The 27,293-nt window shown below is 36.9% G+C and overlaps 1 protein-coding gene across 3 annotated transcripts in view; it reads left to right on the forward strand.

The window, feature by feature from the left end:
* LOC135212608 (sodium-independent sulfate anion transporter-like) overlaps positions 1 to 27,293 on the forward strand; it is a 245,240-nt gene that overhangs the window by 77,504 nt on the left and 140,443 nt on the right. Inside the window, exon 1 of one of the 3 annotated variants that reach the window (XM_064246177.1) lies at positions 7,107 to 7,299. The exons of the other annotated variants lie outside the window; for them this stretch is intronic. Coding sequence (XP_064102247.1) covers positions 7,289 to 7,299 — 11 coding nt within the window. The 5' untranslated portion in view covers positions 7,107 to 7,288. Of the gene's footprint in view, positions 1 to 7,106; positions 7,300 to 27,293 lie in introns of those variants that run through there. 3 annotated transcript variants of the gene reach the window in all.

The raw sequence follows: 27,293 nt of genomic DNA on the forward strand, positions 1-27,293 counted from the left end.
GTGCTACAAAATCAATATAAATAAAAATCAAACCATATAGTTTACAATTTCTTTACTTACATACTTTGAATTATTGCTTGTATATCTACATTTGATATACACCCATTGTGCTTCTAATTTATTTTTCTAACGAACAATTGTATTTTGGCAGCTATTGTTGTGTTTATAACACATCCACAAACAAGACAAATGTTTAGCCGGTGATCAACAAAATGGCATTGTTTTTATCAACAATTGATTTTGCTGCTATATCATAGAATAATAGTTTTAAGGAACTATAATCATTTAGTTTACAGCATTTCCTAAGAATAGAATTAAACCAGAAAGGTTTCAGTTGTATTCTGTCAGCTAATCTCGATTCCGTGTGGATTCATATCTCGTTGATTCAGGACATTAATAGGATAGATAGCCACTCTTGAATATCAGAGGGCTGTCTGTCCACTGTCCACGAACTTCTGGAACCTCTGTTAGGACAGGGTGCGGGGCTTGCAACTTCATCCCAAATTATAATACACCACAGTCATACGTCCTTGAAATTATATATATATATATATATATATATATATATATATATATATATACATATATATATATATATTAGTTTTTTGGACAATCTTATTATGAACTAAACGCTATTTCATATTTGGAATATTGGAATTAGGAGTCCTGAATCCACTCCTCACTTACTGGCATAGTTAGTTTCTGAGACCACGTCGTTTATAGCCCCTTGTGAATCTGCAATTCGGATTTCACTCAGCATCACCTTTAGTTGTTTTGACTGTTTATTTAGTACACTACCTTTTTTCTCATTCAGTTCAACGTTGGCCTAGTGGCATTTCGCGCTCGGCTACCAATCCGGTGGTCCGAAGTTCGATTCTGGCCTCGGTCAACGCGGAACCAGAGGAATTTATTTCTGGTGATAGAAATTCATTTCTCGATACAATGTGGTTCAGATCCCATAATAAGCTGTAGGTCCCGTTGCTAGATAACCAGTTGGTTCCTAGTCACGTAAAAATATCTAATCCTTCGGGCCAGCCCCAGTGAGAGCTGTTTAATTAAGTGCTCAGTGGTCTATTGTCTGGTTAGGAATTTTCAATTGACGACGTGGTCTTTTTTTTTCACAGACCTTTGTAGGCCTTTTTTCAACATTTCAGTTTGAGTGTACACACCACACGAAAGTAGACATAAAATCGAACATATATATCGCCATTTAATATCACAAATTTTATTTTTGTTGTTGGTTTGTTTTCTCTACCTTTAATGTTGTAAAAAGTATCAATGCTTAATTCTCAAACATTTGGAGGACTTTTGATGACGTAATCTAGAACATGTGACAAGAACGCAGGCTCATTTGCATACTTTTGGTCGCATCGAGCAACATACTGTGATGTCACCGATTCTCAGATAAACCGCAAGGGCGCCCCCCCACCCTCCCTCCTCCCCTTTCTTTTATCATATGACTGTCAGGCCCAATTTTAGTATTCTAATCCCAGTGGTCAGTTAGGGAATTAGTTAATCACAATTTTTTTATTTGCTGGATTCCATTTCTACGTGTTTTCCTGCAGTGTTGCATTTACACTCGCATGAAAAGGAATGTGCTTTCCATTTAAGTTATGGAGTCTGATGGTTTAGAAAAATGGAAACCCCGAACCTAGAAAAATGGAAACCCCGAACCTAACAAAATGTAAAGAGAAAAGAAGGATAAGAACTGCCAAATGGATTAGTGCGTTGTGCTGTCAGTTTATTGTTCATGAGGATATGAAAGTTGTGGTGCCTCTAAGTCCTAGTGGAAAGTATAGGGGTAGATTGCTATGGTTTAGCCCAGTTGTCTTAGCAGCACGTGACTTTACACCTCGCTCTTCTAATGTGGTCCTACCTCCCCAGTTTTGCAGTTGAACTTTTCAGTCTGCCATCCAGAAAGGTTTTTTTTTTATCTTTCAAACTTGAATAACATTGTGCTACAAAATCATATAAATAAAAATCAAACCATATAGTTTACAATTTCTTTACTTACATACTTTGAATTATTGCTTGTATATCTACATTTGATATACACCCATTGTGCTTCTAATTTATTTTTCTAACGAACAATTGTATTTTGGCAGCTATTGTTGTGTTTATAACACATCCACAAACAAGACAAATGTTTAGCCGGTGATCAACAAAATGGCAGTGTTTTTATCAACAATTGATTTTGCTGCTATATCATAGAATAATAGTTTTAAGGAACTATAATCATTTAGTTTACAGCATTTCCTAAGAATAGAATTAAACCAGAAAGGTTTCAGTTGTATTCTGTCAGCTAATCTCGATTCCGTGTGGATTCATATCTCGTTGATTCAGGACATTAATAGGATAGATAGCCACTCTTGAATATCAGAGGGCTGTCTGTCCACTGTCCACGACTTCTGGAACCTCTGTTAGGACAGGGTGCGGGGCTTGCAACTTCATCCCAAATAATAATACACCACAGTCATACGTCCTTGAAATTATATATATATATATTATATATATATATATATATATATATATATATATATATATATATATATAAAAGCTTTAAGAAAAATATCACAGTGACCTAATAAATATAAGCCAAAGAATGTACAAACTTAACGCTTTTTGCTAAAGAGATTTTTAAGCTTGTTTTCGAATGATCGCAAGCTGAGTTGGTCCCTATCTTTGTGTACTGGTTTTAACTCGTTTCCTGAACTGTAATTATTGTTGTTGTAATTTTTTCCGTGCTCTTATGTTTAGTTTGTAACTCAGCGGCAGTGTTTTGTACCTTTGTACGTGAAAAGTGTGTCGCAAGAACATGAAAACTTTATATATTTGTCTGATTATATAATTAACACATAATATATATATATATATATATATATTATATTAATAATAATATATATATATATATATATAATAATATATATATCTATATATATATATGATATATATAACTAAAGGTTTTTGCCACGAAGGAAAAATTGAAAAGCGAGATAGCCAAGCACTTTCGTCTAGTGCGAACGAAATTGCTTGGCTATCTCGCTTTTTCAATTTTTCCTTCGTGGCAAAAACCTTTAGTTATACATACCATCAGGTTTTATATTCTTCGTGATAATTATCATATATATATACATATATATTATATATATATATATATATATATATATATAGAGAGAGAGAGAGAGGAGAGAGCAGAGAGAGAGTAGAGAGAGAGAGATAGTGTATGTATAATTTATACATATGTGTATTTATATATTACATATAAATAGCTATAGCATGTATATGCATTATATATACAGACATATATATAGTTTTCTTTGTTCTTGCGACATATGTTTACTACGTACAAAGGTTAAACAAAACAATTACCGCTGAGTTACAAAAACTTAACAAATATGAAGGAGCACGGGAAAAATTACAACCAAAAAAAAAAAAATTATATATATATATATATATATATATATATATATATATATATATATATATATATATATATATATATATATATATATATATATATATATATATATATATATAAACAAACTGCTGGGATTAAACTGTGTTTACTTAAGCGTTACAGTTAGCGAACGCGAGTGTTTGTCCAAAATAAACGTAACCTGCCGCAAACGAAGACAACTTTCCTTCGTCATCGGTGGTGGTCATCGTGCAACCGCTACTTGTGGTTTCGACCAGAATGAGACTGATGAAGACGATCACTTGAGGCTAGATGGAGAAGAACCTTCGAATTGTGTTGCAGGTTGAAATTTTGGGTTGTGGCCATGCCCATGGGTTCCATTTAATGCGGGGGGAGGGAGGGATGGCGGCGTAGGGCAGGCACGAATTTTAAAGAGGGTAGTTTAGGTTAGGTCAGAGGCATTTTTCTTACGTGTTACAATTTTATACATTTACTCCTGAGTATTTTTTAAAAATTTATTTATCCACCTTCCTGTGAATTTTCTTTTATTTTCTCAGACGAGGATTTTTGTTTTTTATCAAATTCATTTGGACGAGATTGTCTGTTATTAGTTCGAAGACCTTAGGTATTTAGGTTTTTACGTTTACCTGAATAGATATTAACTGTGGTTATCTTGAGTTCAAGATAGATCTTGTTAAGAAAGATTGATAGTTGTTATCCGGTGCTTAAGATAGCTCTTGATAGGGGCAAGATTGTCTAGTTTTCTTGAGTCCAAGATTCCATAGATCCTGAATAGGTCAAGATTATCAGCAATTTTTCTGAGCTCAAAGTAGCTCTTTGTACGGTTAAGATTGCCTAGCTTTCTTAAACTCAAGATTGATCTAGTAGATAAAGTCAAAATTAATTACAGTCTTCTTGAGCGCATTACAGCACTTTTATAAGGTCATGATTGATTGTAGTTCTTCTGCACTCAAGAGAGCTCTAGATTAAATCAGGATATAATGTAATTTTACTGACGTCAAGATAGCTCTTGATAAAGTCACAATTGACTGCAGTTTTCCCGAACTCAAAATAGTTTTTGATAAGGTCAGGAATGACTAATTTGCCTGAGCTTTTGATAAGGTCAAGATTGACTGCCATTTTCTTATGCCCAGGATACCAGTTGATAAGGTTAAGATTGACTTTTTTTTTTTTTTAACTCAGCAGAGCAGTTGATAAGATCAAGATTGTGAATTCAAGAAACTCCAGTTTAACTGTTAAAATCCTGATATAATGTAAGCTATACTGACCTCAAGATAGCCCTCGATAAGATCAGTTTGCTGGAGTTTGCCTGAGTTCAGATCAAAATTGTTAGTAAGTGCCCGGAAATCAAGATAACATATGATAAGATCAAGGTTGAGTTAATTTTTGACTTGAATAGCTCAAGATAGTTTCTTGACAAGGCCACGAATGTCTATAGTAGATTCACATCAACCGTGCATTTAATATCTAGGCCCGTCCCTTTCGACGCTCCTGATTGGCTATTGATAAGCCAATGACAGGACTGGAAACTCAGTCTCTCTCGAGAGTTCACATGGGTAGGAGCTATGTTCCACCTCTCCTGAGGGATGCTGTTGAAAGACGTATCCCTCAGGAGATGATGAAGATAGATCCTACCCATGTGAACTTTCGAGAGAGACTGAGAGTTTCCAGCCCTGTCATTGGCTTATCAACAGCCAATCAGGAGCGTCGAAAGGGACGGGCCTAGACATCAAATGCACCGTTGATGTGAGTCTACTATAGTTTTCCTGACTATTAGATTGTCAGTGTCAAGATGGTCTCAAGAGAAAGATGAAAATGCCTGTAGGGAAGGGGACGTCAGGTTCGTTAAAACTTCACTGCAGGTAATGTTTGATGCATCACCGTAGGGAGCACCTCAGTGGCGTGATCGGTATGGTCTTGGCCTGCCACCTCGATTCTCGGGCATTCCATTGAGGTGTGAGAGATATGTATTTCTGGTGACGAAGTTCACTCTCGACATGGTTCGGAAGTCACGTAAAGCCGTTGGTCTTGTTGCTGAATAACCACTGGTTCCATGCAACGTTAAAACACCATACAAACGAACAATCACCGTAGGGACCTAGTGCCGTCAATGCATCTTCTCACTTGGTGCCACTGTAGGCATTACTAAAAGGTGTTTTTTGGAGCGTCCCTTTACGTAGCCGCCATTGTCGCTTCTTGTCCTCAGTCTTGCTGACTAGCCTCACAGTCATTACTTAATAGTAGGACTACAGCAGCTGTGGGTTTTCTCCTTTATTATCTGGATCGCTTTATCCGGCTGCCAAACTTCAAGTCCTTCTTGTCACATTCTTAAGCGGTGCATGGCCGAAAGAGGCCCACCGCTTGGCTCCGAAGCCTAAATTTCATCAAATCCAATAAAATAAAGTCTGATGCTTGGAGATGGAGGTCCAAAACACCATCTTGAAATAGATTCTCGCAAGTGTTCATTTGCTCAAAATAACATGCGACGTTTTAGCTCTTTTTATTTTTTCTATTTTTTTTTTTTATTCAAGTTGAATGCCACCCACCTTCAGATATCTTTATGGATTGCAGAGGTCAAATGTTAATTTTATCGCGGAAATTAACATTTTCTATCGAGTAACAAAATTAGAATGAATATTGTCTAGTAAGGTAGCTAAATTAAATTTTTAAATTTTCGGTGGCAAGTAGCAAAAATAGAATTAAATTTTTTTTGGTCAAGTAGAAACAAAAATAGAATGAACATTTTCTGTCAAGTAGCAAACACAGAATTAACATTTTCTGTCAAGTGAGCAAAACAGAATTAACATTTTCTGTCAAATAGCAAAAAAATAGAATGAACATTATTTCTGTCAAGGAGCAGAAATAGACTGTATTGTTGGAAGAAAAACGAAACAATGCATTATGTTAATAAAAATTTCTCTCTCTCTCTCTCTCTCTCTCTCTACTCTCTCTCTCATCTCTCTCTCTCTCTCTCTCAATCGGAATTTTATTTCTGATGATAGAAATTCATTTCTCGATATAAGGTGGTTCGGATCCCACATAAAGATGTAGGTCCCGTTGCTAGTTGGACCAATTGGTTCATAGCCACGTAAAAAAATATCTAATCCTTCGGGCCAGCCCTAGGAGAGCTGTTAATCAGCTCAGTGGTCTGGTTAAACTAAGGTATACTTAACTATAACGAGAGAGAACAGCAGAATCACCAGCATAGTCACAAAAACTTATAAAAACATTCAAGAGTCTCTTAGACATTTTAACCACTTCACTGTATTTGTTAACAGTATTTTTAACAGTGTTTTCCAGAATTTAATTGATTTAAAAATGCTACCAAAGAAATTTATTTTTTTTAAATATTTGATTTCGTAGCCCTCATCTAACGTTGATAATTTGTCTTATCAGCCTGAGATTCGAGATAAGTTCTCTTCTATGCACTGCCTTATCAATTAGTATCAGCCTCCTGTTTGCTTATCCTCACCCCGTGTTTATTAATGCACCCAAGTGTTCGTGAAAAAATTGGCCGTCCTTTAATTTCATACTTCACCTGTGCCTGTCCCACGCACCCGTTTCGCCCATTCCAGCGAAGATCCGCGTCTCTAAAGAGCTAGTGACGTCCGTGCGTACGTTCGTCAGTGTTATAAGGGCTGGGACCATGGTCTAAGGGAAGAAGAGTCAGTCCATTTGCGCTGCTAGATCAGTGAGCAGCGTCAGGTGTAGTCAGTAACAGTGGTGAGAGAAAGAGTGTTTGTGCGTTGGCGCTACTAGGCCGAGGCTCGTCTACTGCGCTCGCTCGCTCGCTCGTTCGCGTTTGGGGAACTCTTTCGGATAGCCCAAGGCTTCTTCCATACAACCGCCACCATGGATGAAAAAAGAGTTGAGTGGGCCGCTGATTGCCGGTGCACTGCGCCAATTCCCTCCCTTTTTTTTTTTATGTATGGTTCTACGATCCGCTCCGCCTTCTCTCTCTCTCTGGATCTCTCGCATTAATATTTCCTCCCTTAATTACCCTCCGTGTCATTCGTCCAGCGTAATTAGCGAGGCACAATTTAGCAATTATGGCGACGGTTGCAGTTTGCGCCGGATTATCGTAATGGGACGAACGTTTTTTCATCATTAGGGTTCTTTATCTTCCCCTGTCATTAAGTCTCCAGGATAGTGGATAATGCTGCTAATGTGGATTCGGATGCTATATCCGATGGGGTCTGTAGGCATCTGTAGTCGTCATTTGTTTCCTTTCCAGCGCTCGACGGCTGTTTATGTGACCGTGTGTATATATATACACGTTTGTATACGTATATATATATATATAATTTCGTGGATATACACATACATATATTATGTTGTATATATATATATATATATATATATATATATATATATATATATATATATATATATAATTTCGTGGATATATATACACACATACATACTTTCCAGTGAATATTGAAATAAAACAACACTTGTTGGCCATGTCAGTCCCTTCAATCCTTTAACTATTGAATCAAAGATGAGAAGCAGATTCAACGTCGGCCGTTTCATGTGTCTAAACAGATGGACCCCCACACTACGACTCTCACCGCGTCTTTCAAGCAAGCTCTTTATGAAAGGTTATTATTGTATTCCAACGCCACCTGCGTTCCATCAGGCCAGCAGCCCTTCCTTGGTGTCTTGTTTCCTTTCGGTAATACTAAAGAAATACAAATTTTTATCATAAACTCCCATTTTCCTCACGAGTTCAGATCACCTCGAAATGCACCGATCCCTCTTTCAACTTTAGGTAATTGTTTTGGAAGTTTGTTGCATCCTTTTAGTTCGTAGGTATCGGGCCTCCTTTTCCTTATTCACTACACAGTTCCTGCAAGCGGTTTCAGCTATTTTTTTCTTGCGTTTGCATTCGACATCGGACCTTCAGTGCCATAAAGGAGAATTAACTCGACAAGCCTAAAATTCATTTCAACATTTGCTCCCATGATATACATACATACATAATATATATATATATCTAGATATATATTATAATATATATATATATATATATATATATATATATATAGTATAATAGTATATATATTAGTGTGTGTCTGTACTGGTATGGCTGTACCTGTGTCTGTTTATTAAACCAAACCAGGCACAATTTTAATCAGATTTTTTTATTTCGTTTTTTTGGCGGGGGATGGGGGAGAGCTTCTAAATTGGCCTTTCGTATTTTCATCAAATGATGATGTAATCGGAACAGAAAAGTTGGCCCATGACCTGTCATACCATCTTATATAAACTGTCGAAATGCTTCAAAGCTGAACACATGTCAGTCTTATCTTTTCCTGACCGTGCATGTGTTACTCCTCATCACAATGTGTGGAATTGTTTTTTTTAACCTCTTTTGGAGTTTCAGTATGACGTCTTTCCCAATGATCTTGTCTGTCTTGTTCAGACGCACCTTGAATTCACATATGCTCTAATATTATGTTCTTCTGTGTCCTTTTTCCTTGATTTCCCTGGGCACTTCCTGCTGCCGATCTGTCCTGCCACTTCCATAACTTACTATTTTTTGGACTGAGTGTTCGTCTACTTGTACTACAGACCATCTAGTTCTATTCTCCCTTTTATCTCATGCCCAATCCGTATCCTGCTGTTCATCCCCTTTCATCACATGTTCAGTCCATGTTATTTGATGCCACTTCATGCACTGAGTGAGACTACCATACCTACATTCAGTGTTAGGAGATTAAAATGAAATGCACAACTTCTGCCTCAGTACATGTGCCACACAGGAAGACATCCCTTTGGAAGAAGCTTGACTTTTTTTTCTTCTTCTTATTTTTTAAAACCCAAACCGAACTTCTTTGTGTCTGACTATCGTATGGTAGAGTTCAAGCGTGATAGGCAAAGATTCTTGACGCAAATATGAAAGTTGTTGTTGTGTCTCCTGATTTTGAGATTCGAACCTGTTGCTCCAACGAAAGTGCCTCAGTGCTTGGCTTGACATCCCGAATTTGGTAAAATTTGTCAACCATGCTTTAGTGGGATCAGGTTATTGGTAGATTTGGGATAATAGGTAAACAGTGTGTGATATTTGGTTACTAATAGGATCGTGTTGTTCAGAATTCAAGCTTTGATATGTTAAAGACATTGGTATTTATACTGCATACCTGTTTTTTTTTCCCTTACGTTCGAGCAAATACCTATACTCCTTGAACGTAAGTTCCAAGATTCTTGGACTGCTTTCAAGTAGATCAGGCTATTATGCAGAGATAGGAAAAGGGCCTACCAGTCATAACCACAAGAATGTAATAAGTCTCACAGAGAGCGGACGCCCGTGATGGCTGCTCGTGCATATCGAGCGAACCAAGTTTACATTTTCAATGTCTTTTGAAACAATAAATATGAAAATGCGATTTCGTGATACTACATCTTGGCTAATAAAAAGGGAAAGCTGTTTTGTCACATTTGTCGGTCTGATAAGGGAAAAGATAAGGGTCGGATAGATGTGAATGCGATGAGTGGTATCATAAAAAAATGAGCGTTTTATGAGATAACGTCAGTGCAAATAACATCAGGAGATGGAGGTGGTTTTGTCCTGAACGTTTTGATCGAGTGCAAATAATATAATGAATGAATGATAGGGTAAAGGGAAAATGCAGTTCTTGGTTTTTCAGAGGCGAAATTGTGATGCGAAATAAAGTATGATGATGATTGATTATTATTATTATTATTATTATTATTATTATTATTATTATTATTATTATTATTATTATTATTATTCCAAATATAAACCGCCATTCAGATAGGACAGGTCTATAGGGGAAATTGACTAGAAATTCAGGCTTTCAAAGAATAATAATATTTTTTTTTTTTTCTGTCAGTCATCTTATTCTACTAGGTGGCTTTTATAGTGTGGGGTTCCGGGTTGCATCCTGCCTCGTTAAGAGTCCATCGCTTTTCTCACAATGTGCGCCGTTTCTAGTAACATACTCTTCTGCATGAGTCCTGGAGCTACTTCGGCATCTAGTTTTTCCAGGTTCCTTTTCAGGGATCTTGGGATCGTATGAGTGTTCCTGTGATATCGGATACAGTTTTCACTGCCATATCCCATATCCTTATTTCTATTTTCAGGTCTTGATACCTATGAAAATTTTCTCTTTCTATCTCATCTACTCGGGTGTCCCATGAGTGGTACTTTCTTCTTGATTTTGTCAATCAACGTCACGTCAGGTCTATTGGGCACATATCACACTATCTGTTCTGATACCATAGTCCCAGAGGATCTTTGCCTTATCGTTTTCTGTCACTCTCAGGTTGGTGTTCGTATCACTTACTACTGCAAGCTAGCTGTTGTGTCTTGCACAGGCTCCAGAGGAGGGCTTTTGCTGCTGAATCATGCCTCTTTTTATACTGGTTCTGTGCAAGTGCCGGACATTCGCTTGCTATGTGGTTTATGGTCTCGTTTTTCATATTGCACTTCCTGCATATGGGTGAGATGATATTTCCATCCATTGTTCTTTGGTCATATCTGGTTCTTAGAGCCTGATCTTGTGCCGCTGTCATCATCCCTTCTGTTTCCTTCTTGAGTTCTCCCATCTGTAGCCCATTGCCATATTTCATCACTGTCTCATGTACTTCCCGTGCATTGGTTTGTTGTGCTATTCCTCCTCTCTGTTTGTTATTCTCTTGTCTCTGTACATTTCTGGGTCTTTGTCTACATTTATCAGTCCTTCTTCCCATGCACTCCTTAGCCACTCGTCTTCACTGGTTTTGAGATATTATCCCAGTGCTCTGCTTTCGATGTTGACGCAGTCCTCTATGCTTAGTAGCCCTCTCTATCCTTTCTTGGTATGTATCGTCTGTCTGTATCTGTTCTGGGGTGGAGTGCTTTGTGTATTGTCATGTTTCCTAGTTTTCTGGTGTATGCTGCGGAGTTCAGCCTTCGTCCACTCCACTACTCCTGCGCCGTATATTCCTGATCGTCCCCATCATCTCTTGGTGTAATATATCCTTTCTTTCTATTATTCCCAGGTATTTGTATCCTGTCTCATCAATGCGTTTGATGTTATTCCCATCTTGTAGTTTTATCCCTTCAGTCCTTGTCACTTTGCCTTTTTGTATGTTGACCAAGGCACATTTTTCAATTCCAAACTCCATCCTGTTGTCCCCCAGAGACAATCTTTACTGTGTGGAATAGGGATCTATTTCCTTTATTATTTTTTTGGGGGGGAGGCGTTTGGGGGGCGGGGTGGGGTATTCTATCACAGTCGTCCTATTCGACTGGTGGTTTTATAGTGTGGGGTTCCTGGTTGCGTCCTGCCTCCTTCATAAAGGAAATAGATCCCAAATCCACACTGTACGGATTGTATCTGGGGACATCAGAATGGAGTTTGGAATAGAATGTCTTGGTCAACATACAGAAAGGCAAAGGGACAAAGATTGAAGGGATTATTATTATCATTATTATTATTATTATTATTATTATTATTATTATTATTATTATTATTATTATTAAAAGGATTGATACATCTTGTTTAAAAGAGGGTCTACTCCCAAGATATTATTATTATTATTAATTTTTTTATTATTTTTATTATTATTATTATTATTATTATTATTATTATTATTATTATTATTATTGTTGTTGTTGTTTTTTGTTGTTGTTGTTGTTAAAATATTCTGTCTTGTGAAGAACAAATTGTTAAAGAATTCACAATTATATTAAAAATATATATACACCGTTCGGTGTTCGAAAGTCTGTTTTTATATAGAAATATATTTTAATATATTATAATATATAATTGTGAAATTTTAGCAACATTATTATTATTATTATTATTATTATTATTATTATTATTATTATTATTATTTTATTATTATTATTATTATTTTTTGTTTGGTTTATCACAGTCCTCCAATTCGACTGGGTGGTATTTAAAGTGTGGGGTTCCGGGTTGCATCCTGCCTCCTTAGGAGTCCATCACTTTTCTTACTATGTGCGCCGTTTCTAGGATCACACTCTTCTGCATGAGTCCTGGAAATACTTCAGCCTCTAGTTTTTCAGCCAGATTCCTTTTCAGGGGATCTTGGGATCGTGCCTAGTGTTTTCCTATGATTATGGGTACAATTCCACTGGCATATCCCATATCCTTCTTATTTCTATTTTCAGGTCTTGATACTTATCTATTTTTCCCCTTTTATACTCTTCAACTCTGTTGTTTCATGGTATTGCGACATCAATGAGTGATGCTTTCTTCTCGATTTTGTCAATCAACGTAACATCTGGTCTATTTGCACGTATCACCCTATCTGTTCTGATGCCATAGTCCCAGAGGATTCTTGCCTGATCGTTTTCTATCACTTATTACTGCAAGGTAGTTGGTGTTTCTTGCAGCAGGCTCCAGTGGAGGGCTTTTGCCACTGAATCATGCCTCTTTTTGTACTGGTTCTGTGCAAGTGCCGGACATTCGCTTGCTATGTGGTTCCTCCAATTCGATTGGGTGGTATTTATAGTGTGGGGTTCCGGGTTGCATCCTGCCTGCTTTAGGAGTCCATCACTTTTCTTACTATGTGCGCCGTTTCTAGGATCACACTCTTCTGCATGAGTCCTGGAGCTACTTCAGCCTGTAGTTTTTCTAGATTCCTTTTCAGGATCTGGGATCGTGCCTAGTGTTATTATTATTATTATTATTATTATTATTATTATTATTATTATTATTATTATTATCCCGAAGATAAACGAATTATATGGAACAAGCCCACAGGGGCCATTAACTTGAAATTCAAACTTCCAAAGAATATGGTCTTCATTCGTAAGAAGTTTCGGAAGATAACGAGATGCTCTAGTTGTTGAACACAGAGAAGATGCAGTTGGTGAAAATTGCAACGAAGAAATGATGAAGATGTCAGCTCTAAATGCTGATAAAAAATTAACGCAGACAAAGTCATGTTAGTTAGATCTTTCTCAAGTAAGATATTGATAAGAAAAGTGAAGTTGTCAGTGTATTTGAAGATATTCCAGCGATTGATGCGAGGTCCACCTCTGATAGTAATTGTTATTGATGCTGGTACAGGCAGCGAAGATGATACAGCGACCAGGATACTTAACGTGGTGGTAGGTGCTGAAAAAAGAGAGAGAAAAAAATGGGAAAACTTAAATAAAGAATATAGTGATTTGTAACGTTTATAGTGAGGAAGCTGATAATGTTCAGGCAATCCCTGAGGTAATTAACCAGTGAAGCTTGTTATATGAGAACCCTGCTGCAGGTTTGACTACTCACGTCATCCTAAAATGTGACTCGGATATTCGGAAGGCCATTCACGATAATGGTGATCAAGTTACGTTACGATGGGGTGCGTATAACATGCGTGACAGGTCTTTTCTGGCCTGTTTCTGCTGTCAGTGGTATGGGCATCTTGAGAGGGAAAACAAGTTCACATGTGGAGACAGAGTCTGTGGTAACGTTGGTGGTAATCAAGCAATAAAAGAATAATATTCAAATGAGGTCATGTGTATAAATTGTAGTTCAGATGAGGTCAAGTGTATGAATTTTGAGGTCATGCTTATAAGTTGTAGGTCAGATGAGGTCACGTATAGATTGTAGCTCAGATGAAGTTATGTGTATAGATTGTAGCTCAGATGAGGTCAAGTATATAAATTGTAGCTCAGATGAGGTCAAATGTATAAATTGTAGCTCAGATGAGGTCAAATGTATAAATTGTAGCTCAGATGAGGTCAAATGTATAAATTGTAGCTCAGATGAGGTCAGATGTATAAATTGTAACTCAGATGAGGTCAGATGTATAGATTGTAGCTCAGATGAGGTCAAATGTATAGATCGTAGCTCAGATGAGGTCAAATGTATAAATTGTAGCTCAGATGAGGTCAAATGTATAAATGGTAGCTCAGATGAGGTCAAGTGTACACATTGTAGCTCAGATGAGGTCAAATGTATAAATTGTAGCTCAGATGAGGTCAAATGTATAAATTGTAGCTCAGATGAGGTCAGATGTATAGATTGTAGCTCAGATGAGGTCAAATGTATAGATCGTGATCTCAGATGCGTCAAACTGTATAAATAAAGTAGCTGCAGTGCGGTAAATGTATAAATTAAGTAGGCTCAGGTGAGGTTAAATGTATAAATTGTAGCTCAGGTGAGGTCAAATATATAAACTGTAGCTCAGATGAGGCCAAGTATATAAATTGTAGCTCAGATGAGGTCAAATGTATAGATCGTAGCTCACATGAGGTCAAGTGTATAAATTGTAGCTCAGATGAGGTCAGATGTATAGATCATAGTTCAGATGAGGTCAAGTGTAAACTTGAGCTCATGAGTTATGTATATGATCATAGTCAGATGAGGTCAAGTGTATATCTAGCTCAAAGATGAAGGTTAAATGTATAGATCGTACTAGTCACATGAAGTCAAGTGTATAAATGTAGCTCAGATGAGGTCAGATGTATAGCATTCATAGTCAGAATGAGTCAAGTGTATAAATTGTAGCTCAGATGTAGTGAAATCGTAGTCAAGATGACGTCACGTATAGTTTCGGTGCTCGGATGAAGTCAAGTGTATAAATTGTAGCTCAGTATTGAGTCCATGGTCATAGTAGCTCGATGAGGTAAAATGTATAATTTGTGCAAATGAGGTCAAATGTATAGATCGTATCTCGATGAAGTCAAGTGTATAAATTGTAGCTCAGATGAGGTCAAATGTATAGATCGTAGCTCGGATGAAGTCAAGTGTATAAATTTGTAGCTCAGATGAGGTCAAATGTATAGATCGTAGCTCGGATGAAGTCAAGTGTATAAATTGTAGCTCAGATGAGGTCAAATGTATAGATCGTAGCTCGGATGAAGTCAAGTGTATAAATTGTAGCTCAGATGAGGTCAAATGTATAGATCGTAGCTCGGATGAAGTCAAGTGTATAAATTGTAGCTCAGATGAGGTCAAATGTATAGATCGTAGCTCGGATGAAGTCAAGTGTATAAATTGTAGCTCAGATGAGGTCAAATGTATAGATCGTAGCTCGGATGAAGTCAAGTGATAAATTGTAGCTCAGATGAGGTCAAATGTAAGATGTAGCGGATGAAAGTAAGTGTATATTGCTAGCAGATGAGGTCAAATGTATAGATCGTAGCTCGATGAAGTCAAGTGTATATTTGTAGCTCAGATGAGGTCATGTATAGATCGTAGCTCGGATGAAGTCAAGTATAAATTGTAGCTCAGATGGTCAAATGTATAGATTGTAGCTCAGATGAGTCAATGTAGATTGTAGCTCAGATGAGGTCAAATGTATAGATTGTAGCTCAGATGAGGTCAAATGTATAAATTGTAGCTCAGATGAGGTCAAGTATATAAATTGTAGCTCAGATGAGGTCAAATGTATAAATTGTAGCTCAGATGAGGTCAAGTATATAAATTGTAGCTCAGATGAGGTCAAATGTATAAATTGTAGCTCAGATGAGGTCAAGTATATAAATTGTAGCTCAGATGAGGTCAAATGTATAGATTGTAGCTAATATGAAGTCAAGTTTATAAATTGTAGCTCAGATGATGTCAAATGTATAAATTGTAGCTCAGATGAGGTCAAATGTATAGATAGTAGCTCAGATGAGGTCAAATATATAAATTGTAGCTCAGATGAGGTCAAGTGTAGAAATTGTAGCTCAGATGAGGTCAAATGTATAAATTGTAGCTCAGATGAGGTGAAATGTATAAATTGTAGCTCAGATGAGGTCAAATGTATAAATTGTAGCTCAGATGAGGTCAAATGTATAGATTGTAGCTCAGATGAGGTCAGATGTATAAATTATAGCTCAGATGAGGTCAAATGTATAGATAGATTTGCTCAGATGAGGTCAAATGTATAGATTGTAGCTCAGATGAGGTCAGATGTATAAATTATAGCTCAGATGAGGTCAAATGTATAGATAGATTTGCTCAGATGAGGTCAAATGTATAGATTGTAGCTCAGATGAGGCCAGATGTATAAATTATAGCTCAGATGAGGTCAAATGTATAGATCGTAGCTCGGATGAAGTCAAGTGTATAAATTGTAGCTCAATTGAGATCATGTGTGTAAACTGTTATTGAAATGAGGCCAGGTGTGTACATTTTACGAGACAGGAAAGGCAAGAAACAGAACGTTTGGTGAATTTGAGAAACTGCCGAGCTTTGGATGCTGAAATACGGAGAACAGCAGCAATGACTGATTATATACGAATATTAAATTCTGGAAGCGCAGTTTTGTAAATATTTACTTAGTCAGTAATGCAGAACTGCAGATCAGAGAATTGAGAAATGAGAGATCTTTTGATGTGAAGCTGCTGCCGAAACAGGGCTAAGTAAGTGTGATAGTCGTGTCACTCTTTCTTTCTTCATTATTCCGAGAGAGTTAAGGTTGGGAGAAGTTGGTCTTTTGTTCTTGTCAGCGGTTCTCATCGGAATCTCGGTCGGTAACAGAACACTGGTAATGAGTTAGATATATTATACGATTTCGATATTGATGTTCTTTGTCATCATGATTTTTTTAGAAAGAACGACTGACTGCGATGATTGTCTTCTATAGCTATCAAGACTTTCAAGTAGAAACTGCACTCGTTGTCAGCTGTAGTGCCGGTCCTTTAGTAGGATTTTGTATAACTTGATTTTTTATACCTTTTCTTAAAATTTTTCTTTTTATATAACATTTACTCTTGTTATATTTGTTTTGTATGGCTTTTGCCTATTGGAAATTTGCTTCAGGATATAAACATTTGATTTGTATAAAATTTGCATTATAATTGGGTTGAAATTCTTCTCATGTAAAATATTTGCTTTTCATTACTGGTTTTTATTTTTATTTACGTATTTATTATGATTTTTGCCTGGAATCTTTTGAATTTTGTAGGTGAGTATAGCAGCATGCTGCTACACTCCATTTGATGTATATCAATAAAATATTTGAATTTGTAGTGATTTGTCAAGTTATAGGAAATAAGCAGTTTGACTCAGTGAACGTCGTTTCAGTAAGAGTAACTATCCAGCAGAGTAGATTTTTATAGAACCGTTTCCCTCCTACCCTCCTAGATCATTCTCCCATTTCTATATATACATTCTTTTCTGTAGTATATGCGTCTTGATACTTCTATTAGAAAATATCGGGAGAACTTTGTGGCGTGTTTATATTTAGTTTGATTTGACTGATAATAAAATTGAGTGGTCTTTCGTTTTCCGATAATTTCCGATTTATTAATTCTGTCAATATTTTTTAAAATGAACTGTAAAAATTAGATTACGGCAACATAATTGTGATGTCTTTTTAATTCTTTATTTTTATTGTAATTTTTTAAAAATTTTCATTACAATGATAGAAATAGACTGCAGATACGAAGACCAGTCGAGAGGTGACCAGAACAAGTCAGAGATGTAAATTGAAAGTATTTTAATAACGAATGAAAGAAGCGTTTGAAAATTGGCTTGTGTTTTGGGAATGTCTTGAACGCACATTGTATTTATGTTTACGCCGATTGTTAAATGGATCCTCAAAATTACCTTATTACATAAAAAAAACTACATTCAAGTGATTTCAGTGCACATCATAAGGTACACTGTAAGCATTATTTAAGGTTCTTTGCAACGTCCCTTCTGACCCTACCTGCAACCCCTCTCATTAATTTTACTGTACTTCAATTCATATTCTCTTTCTTCCATCTTACTTTCCACCCTCTCCTAACAATTGACTTATAGTACAGCTGTTCGGTTTTCCTCTTGTTAAACCTTTCAAACTTTTCTATTCTCAATTTCCGTTCCAGCGCTGAATGACCTCATATTATAATAGGTCCCAGCGCTTGGCCTTTGGCTTCAATTCCGTATTCTGTCTGACGAATCAAAATAAGCACCTCAGTGGCGTGATCGGTATGGATTGACCTGCCACCCCGATGGACGTGAGTTCGATTCTCGGGCATTCCACTGAGGGGTTAGAGATGTGTATTTCAGGTGATAGAAGTTCACTCTCGACGTGGTTCGGAAGTCGCGTAAAGCCGTTGGTCCCGTTGCTGAATAACCACTGGTTCCATGCAACGTAAAAAACACCATACAAAGAAACAAACAAAACATATCAAAATAAAAGGCAGTGATATTCTAAGATTTGTCATTGATTCTCAACCTGTTGCTGGCGAATACTTAAGTGCTCTCTATACCAGGACTGCTCATTCACACTGCTTAAAACTTTGCTTACAATACAAACTCAGCAGGCCTGCGTCTGTCAGAGATAAATGCTCTCCGTGTAAGAGCAGGGTTGGCGATTAAAAATGCATAATTCGACACTGATGCCCGCACTTCATAGTAATGAGTTTGAGTCATTATTTTGATAATATTTAATATATATTGCAGCTGAGTAGTGAGCATATTAGCGTACCATTTCTCAGTTACATTAAATGTCCATAGAGTTCCGGTACCATTATTTATTGTTCAGAATGGTACTGGGACTTTATGGACACCCTGTATTCTTCGAATTTTGACCCAGGGCAATCCAGATTTTGGTTTGTTAACCCCCTAGGGAACAATTACTTTTACCAAAAAATCGTTCCCTAAATAAGATTTTTTAAAAATTAAGGGTCTTGACTTTAATGATTAGTTTTTTTTTCGGAAATTTGTGCCGTGGGCCAAAAATGGCTTGGGGTCAATTCTAGATTTTTTTCGGTCATGTTACTATTTTTTGGGTTTTGGTAGGTGTGTGTATGAGAGAGAGAGAGAGGAGAGAGAGAGAGAGAGAGAGAATGTTGCCACAGTCAGCTGGCTGCTCTCAGCTTTGGTTTCTTACTAAATTCTTGTTATTAACTGCAGCTGCATATGTAGCAACAAGTCTTATTTTGATTTATATTATATTATTTGAAGATGTAAACATCCTCACTTCACTGAACGAAAAGTGAAATATGACGGACGAGAACTGTTTTTTGTCTTTTATTATAGAAAATATACAATATTTTGCAGTTTTAACAATATTACAAGCAGAATTTGATCAAAGTTGGCTTTTATTTACCAAAAATTAACAAATACGATTTTGTCCTACCATTCGGGTCGACATAGATATTTTATAGATTGTGACATCATTCAGTCGTATCGTGATTGGTTGGTTAACGTGACGTCATTCATTACCATTAAGTAACCAATCCATTAGAATTAAGTAACCAATTGCCAGGTGTCATGTCAGCATTGGTTCAGTGGATTAGAGTGATGTGAATGATTCATGTCAAAATTGCTCTGCTTATAAATATCTTCGATGCGTGATCAGCTATATAAATGCTAATAACTTCCTGATAAGTAAGTATAGCTTTGTTTAACCAGTGGTTGTTTAACCAGACCACTGAGCTGATTAACAGCTCTCCTTGGGCTGGCCCGAAGGATTAGATATTTTGACGTGGATAGGAACCAATCGGTCACCTAGCAACGGGACCTACATCTTATTGTGGGATCCGAACAACATCATATCGAGAAATAAATTTATATCACCAGAAATAAATTCTTCTGATTCTCCGTCGGGCGAGCCGAGCGCGAAAACCACTCGTCCAACGAGGAACTCAACTTCCTGATAAATATTTGATTTGTGGGTTGTAAAATGAAGTCACATTAATCGGACTGCTTTGTTGTGTCCAGAATTGAGGTGGTGGTGTGATCGTTACTAGGAAACCTCTGGTGCTCGTTGACTTGAAAATGCTGACAGTGTTTTCCTTGCAGTTAGTCGTAGTACCATTTCGTCCGATAAAGCTACGTGGGTTTTATTGAAACGTGAATGAGAGCAATGTAACATGTATTATAAGACTTGGCTATTGACAATTTTGTTGTAAAAGCCTTCAGCAGCCTAGTTTTACACACACACACACACACACACATACCTCCTGTTAAAAGAGAGCACAGTGGAAAACATATCCTTAAAATACTGTAAAGAAAACGGAGACATTAGAATGGGGCAGGTTACTACACAGAGGCTGACTCGTGGTCCAGTATAGTATATATTCAAGCTCTGGCGACTTGCACACCACCCAACTAAATGAAAATGGATGGCGGGATAATTTATCTGTGATGTCCACATGCTCTTGATTGGTTGTAGGATGCTTATGCGACTATAGCCCGTAGGAGGATAGTGCTGTCCGTGCACCTCATGCAGCGTACTTTCGGACCCAAGCCTCAACCCTTTCATTCCATTTACTGTACTTCCCGTTCATATTCTCTTTCTTCCATCTCACTTTCTACCCTCTCCTAACAGGTGTTTCGTAGTGTAACCGTGAGGTTTTCATCCTGTTACATCTTTGAAACCTTTTTACTCTCTCTCTCAGCGCTGAATGACCACATAGGTCCCAGTTCTTGGCTTGTGAACTAAATTTAAATTCCCCCTCCTGTAACTAGAGTGATTTTATCAGTACTGATTTATGAATTTACACAATATTGACAAAGGGAGTAAGAGGCCTATTCGTAAGCCAGCCTACGTCATAGTATATCGTCCGCGAAGTCATGATTACCCACACAGTTCTATACTCCGGTAAAACAGCTGACAGGTGACGTGCGCGCCGTCTGGAGTAGTACAAGGACAAGGATAGCGAGTATCTTGTGTATTCGTATTTGCTCCTCCCTTTCCTATTAAGGGTCTATAGAGGAGGCCTCACTTTGCCTCTATACCTTTAATATGGGTTCCGATGTGCTTCCAGTTCGAAAGGTTAAATGGAACTGTCAGCTAAATGGAAGGAAACAGTAAAAAGCTCCGGAGTGTCATTATGTCTTTCCGATTTGTTTAATTAATCTTGCACTGGAACTACTACTATATCTAGAAGATTCCCCTATCGAAAGAAATGGTAGTAGCTATCCTGGTAAAACGGGTTGTAATGTCTTAACGGTTTAAGACTAAGAGGAGTTAAGTTCTGTCCACACAGAATATCCAACTGCGGGTTTCCTCATTCAAAGCTCAAACTACGTACCTCTATTCCTTTGTTTCTGTCATACCTCATTACCGTTTGTACCTCTGATTATATATATGAATTATACCTGGTTACAGCCTAAGGCTATTAGCTATCCTGGATCAAAGCCCTATCCAATAGTTTTTGTTTGGTTTAAATCCGTCAAGCCGTTTAGTTGTGATTGAATAACAGACAGACTGACGTAACGCCCATTATTATATATATATATATATATATATATATATATATATATATATATATATATATATATATAGACTTTAATATAACCAAAATCAGCAGGAGTCCACTCGGCAGTCACACAAAGTAGATGAAGGCAGGCAGGAACACATGGGAATTTGACATTATGACAGATTTATTCCGAAGTTTTGGAATACATTATTGCATCCTCAAGGAATTCTACAGTAGATACAAATAAAGTAATTTTTAAAAACTTTTGAGAATTATAAAATTAAAAATAATAGTTATTTATAAATCAACTTAACAGGAAACCATACATAATACACACAATAAGTTATGTTAAAACACAAGTTTGCAATTTCAAAAAAAGAAAAATAATAAATTTGAACATTACACTTAAGCAAGGGTTATTAACAGTTTTATTAAAACAAATATAATTTAAGGAAGAGAGGCGCTAACCTGCCAGAGCAAAGTCTAGAGTAAACCTAAAAGCAGAAGCGAAAAGTAAACAATAACAGCCGTTGAGAACAGCAACAAAATCATGATAACAACAAATTGAACAGCTGAGGACTGGTTATTAAAACAGGAACAAGTTGTTTTATTTTCAACGTCTTCAAAATAAATAGGTCTTTGGAGTTGTTGACCTGTCCAATTATAGATAAATCTTTGTGTTCGATGCTAGTTTTACATTTTAAAGGCTGTTTTGTTGGATGCATCTGGGTTGGACAGGCAACATCCCGTTCTGTGACTAATCCCCCCCCCACCCCCCCCCCCGCGCCCCCCCCCCCCCCCCCCACAATGAGAATCGACTCGTACCCTAAGAAGACGCTTCGTGGATCCCACATCATTTCCCATATCACATCTGCGACAAGTAGACTTATAAACCATATTGAACGTCATCAAAGGGCAGAGTCGGTCTTTTACTCTGAAATGGGAGCCAATTGTAAGGGGTGTTTTTCGAAATCAAATTTACATCAAAGGCATTAAAATGTACTTTGATTATTTTAGTAAAGCCTGTACGGAAGTTGTCAGATTATATGTACTTAAAAGATGCATAGATATTTTTTCTTTGGAACATTAAAATACAAAGGGCTGCTAGAGGACTTTTTACCGAGTAATTTCTGTATGACCTTGTTAATGATCTCGGAAGGGAAACAGTTATCAGGAAAATATTCGTAGAGGGAGGTTTGCTTTGTGGAAAAGTTGCCAATCTGAAGTGAGTGATAGTGTCCGGTGGGTAAGGGTATAAACAGAATTTTACTTAAGTGATAAAAACTAAAACTATAAAAATTGGAACCCAGACTTGTAAATGTTTTCTTCCCAAAAATAGTGGTGTTAAAACGGTTATTATCCCTAGATACCAAAGCGTCTTAAAATGGTAAACGGCACTTGGAGTGCTTGAAGATTGGAGGGTGGATGATCAGCATACCAATTTGCAGCCCTCTAGCCTCAGTGGTTTTTAAGATCTGAAGGCGGACAGAAAAAGTGCGGACGGACAGACAAACATCTCAATAGTTTCCTTTTACAGAAAACTAAAAAATGCTCGGTCACGCCTCTCAGAATGTCTTGTTTAAACAGTTTGGCTTTCGTTCAAGACTAACAACTGGTTTCTTCGAAACGTTTATCCCTCATGAAGTGCTGCAACGTTTACTTTGTAAATCACGATGAGGTTTGCCGAGTTGACTCATAAAACTCTTAACACAACCAAGTGTTTTCCCAAAACCTTGCAGACGAGAGTTGACTGAGTCAAGCAAAGTCATTTAGCTGAGCCAAGTCGTGTTCCGGGCTTCACTTGTCGATAAACAACCTGAATCCCCTAGAGGCTTCAACAAACCGTTCAAGTACTGGACTATGACTCAGCTATTTAGGCTCATTTAGAGGTTAATTAAACTGTACTTTATGCAACGTCTCGGTGGCTGTCAGATTAACGAATCTTTGTCACAACTCTCATTATATCCTGATATATATTACAGTGTAAAGAAACAAGACGAAGACATTCTCTGGTTACCATATTAGTTAAGCAGCAATTGTAACCTAAAGTATGTCTGTCTGATACCTTAACCCTTATTAGTTAATGTTTTTATTGATAACCCTAATTTGCGGGTATTTTACGAAATGGAAAGTTGTTGCAAAAGGACTTCGGGTGTGATACCTGACCACCTAGAATTATCATGCAGCTCAGTGATATCAGGCTACATCTCAATGCAATGTTGCCCTCCCCCCCTCCCGTCCTTCCGGGCCTTCCCGCCACTGAATGTTAAAATTTAAAGGAAAGCCTCTTTGCCTTCGAAACTGAAAGGCAGTACCTCTGCGCGCGTGGTCCTGGACGGGATCGTCAGCGGATAGAACCTTGAAACCTTGAGAATTCCGACAAAGTTTACTACGAAAGATCATGTCGTGTTATTCAGCTTTTATCATTTTTTTTTTTTTTTTTTTTTTTTTTTTTTTTTTTTTTTTTTTTTACAAGGTCAGAGCTCTCATCTTAAATCTGTCAACTGTCCTGTTTAAGCTGAGGTAATTAAATGCACTCGAAGTCAACACCCGTTGTCTGTTTCTTGATTGTTACTTTAGGAATTTAATGTTTTATTATGTGCTTGCTGACTGGATGGCAATTAGATACTCTATATATATATATATATAATATAAAATATATATATAATATATATATATAGTATATAATATATATATAGTATATAGGCACTATGTGCGTGTTGACTGGACGGGCAATGAATGCTATATTTATATAGATATTTCATATATATATATATATGGATATATATATATATATATATGTATATATATATATATATATATATATATATAAATTTTATTTATTATGTGCTTGCTGACTGAGCGAGCAATCAGATACTATATATATATATATTCAGCCCGAGGGGTTGAAGGAGGCAGAAACCAGACGTGATGTCAATGCCTATTGAATTTCAACCTCTAAGAATGACCTTGACCTCATTTTTCACATCAGTCGAGTATGCATACCAACGCCTCTGTTCCTGTCTTGAATCGTTCACTATACTCTGTTTTTTTTCATCTGTCCATCCGCCTGTGGTGTTTTTGTATGGTAACACTGCGGCCCGGGCTTTAGATAGTTACATTCAGCTTACATTCAACGATTATAATAATATCCTATTTCGAATATGAACGGTGTAATTTCGCATACAGTAAATTAATGAAAACACTTTTCAGTTGCAAATGTACACCCAGATATTCTTTTATTTACCTAAAACTTACACATAGCGTAACTGTCTAAAGCCCGGGACGCAGTATTACCATACAAAAACACCACAGGCGGATGGACAGATGAAAAAAAAACAGAGTATAGTCAAAACGATCTAAGATGATGTAAACCTCGGTGGACGGATGGACGCGGAGACGGAGGGAAAGATAATATGTGAACTGACTGAGCTTTACGCCAAAATGAGACGACTGACAGAAAATAAGCTAAAGGGATTCGAGGATAGATTTCCTTAGCTTGAATATGCTCCGTAGGGTTATAGTACCGTCAGTGCACCTCATGCGGTGCGCTGTAGGCATTACTTAGGGTTCTTTGCAGCTTGCCTTCGGCCCCTAGCTGCAACCCCTTTCGTTCCTTTCATATTCTCTTTCTTCCATCTGATTTTCCACCCTCTCCCAGCAATTGATTCATAGTGCAACTGCGAGGTTTTCCTCCTGTTACACCTTCCAAACCTCTTGCTGTCAATTTCCGTTTTAGCGCTGAATAACCTCATAGATCCAGTGCTTGGCTTTAGGTCTATATTCTCTATTCAACTCAACTTAGCCTCAATAGACTTATCGAATAATCGAGGAATGGTGGGACTCGTTGGAAAGACCGAGAAAGTGATTGTCTGGCATTCCATTGAGGTGTGAGAGATGTGTATTTCTGGTGATAGAAGTTCACTCTCGACGTGGTTCGGAAGTCGCGTAAAGCCGTTGGTCCCGTTGCTGAATAACCACTAGTTCCATGCAACTTATAAGAACACCATACAAACAAACAAAATCAACCGAGACTACTCAGAAGAGAATAGAATCTCGGTGGCTGAGTTGCATAACGGTCGCATTTTCTTCAACTGCCATAACAGACTTTCGATTGAACCAGTTTTCGACTCTCCTCTCTCTCTCTCTCTCTCTCTCTCTCTCTCTCTCTCTCGTCAAAGTGAAGATTTCCGTTACAAGTCCCGTATCTGCATTGAATGTCACTCATTCGGTGGATGATGACGTCATTTATTGTAGCGTAGCTGACTGCAGTTTCATCTTGTCTGTTCTTTCTTACACACACACATATATATAGTGTATATATATATATATATAATATATTGATATATATATATTATATATATATATATTGTATATATATATTATTATTATATGTATATCTATATATATATATATATATATATATATAGATATATATATATTATATATAGATATATATATATATATATATATATATAATATATATGAATTATCACATCATCGTGATTCATATAGATGCAGCTACAACTGTCCTTTAATATCCAACAATTCGCTCTACCTCGGAATTATATTTTTTCATATATGTTAACCGAATAGGGGAATTTTTTAGTTGATAATAATTTTGTCCTCTCGTGGATTCGAACCAGCGCACAGATGAGAAATCGGGCTTCACTGGCGTTACGGAGTCGGTAACTTCACTGAAGTCCTGATTTCTCCTCTGTGCGTTGGTTCGAATCCACAAGAGGACGAAATTATTATAAAAAAAAAAAATTCCCTTTAGTTAACATATATGAAAATATATTAATACCGATGCAAAGTGAATTGGATATTAAAGGACATTTGTAGCTTAATGCACACACACACACACACACACACACACACACACACATATATATATATATATATATATATATATATATATATTATATATAATGAGAGAGAATAGATAGAGAGAGAGAAGAGAGAGAGAGATCAAAGCAGGATCTGGTAATGCTAAACCGGAAAGACCACATTACCAGGAATTTTCACGTCTCTCTAGATACATTGAATCGCGTCCACAATCCGTTCAAGTACTTTCCATTGATCTAATATAGAAATACAAACTTTTTCCTCCTATTTTTTCTTTGGTATTCCCAGGGTTTGATATATCAGTTCACGTTGATTATATTGTAATATTAACATGACTGCGTACCACATGATTTAACTGCTTAATCCTGTTGGCTATTTTATCATCAATATGGTGATAGTAATGTCCCCAAGTTCTCTCTCTCTCTCTCTCTCTCTCTCTCTCTCTCTCTCTCTCTCTGCTGCCAAGCTTCAAGCTGGTCGTGCTTCTATGAGATGGATCTGTCGCCGCTTTCGGTCAGATCACAAATTTCTCGTTATTTTCTTAATTTTTTTATATATATCTTTATAATTTTCTCGTTTTTATCGGGGCTAAGTTCGAAATAGATTCGCTTTACCCGTGACATCGGCTTTTCTTTTAGACAACAAAAATCAATCAAAACGATTGCATTCATACGTACATATACATTAGCAAGGTCAGCTGAGGCTTTGATGATAATGATAGTGATAATGATAGCGACATTGGAAACAAACCTTGCAACTTTGTGACTAATGCTATTTTTAATGACAGCAAATTTAGCTTTAGTATTATTATGAATAACGTTTGGTGAATGAAGCATAAGCGTGAGATGTCCTTTATCTTGACTCGCAGCCAATACATGTACATGAAGTTAAATATTTACCATTATATAT

This window comes from Macrobrachium nipponense, chromosome 41 (assembly GCF_015104395.2).
Source record: "Macrobrachium nipponense isolate FS-2020 chromosome 41, ASM1510439v2, whole genome shotgun sequence".
In the NCBI taxonomy this organism is placed as follows: domain Eukaryota; kingdom Metazoa; phylum Arthropoda; class Malacostraca; order Decapoda; family Palaemonidae; genus Macrobrachium; species Macrobrachium nipponense.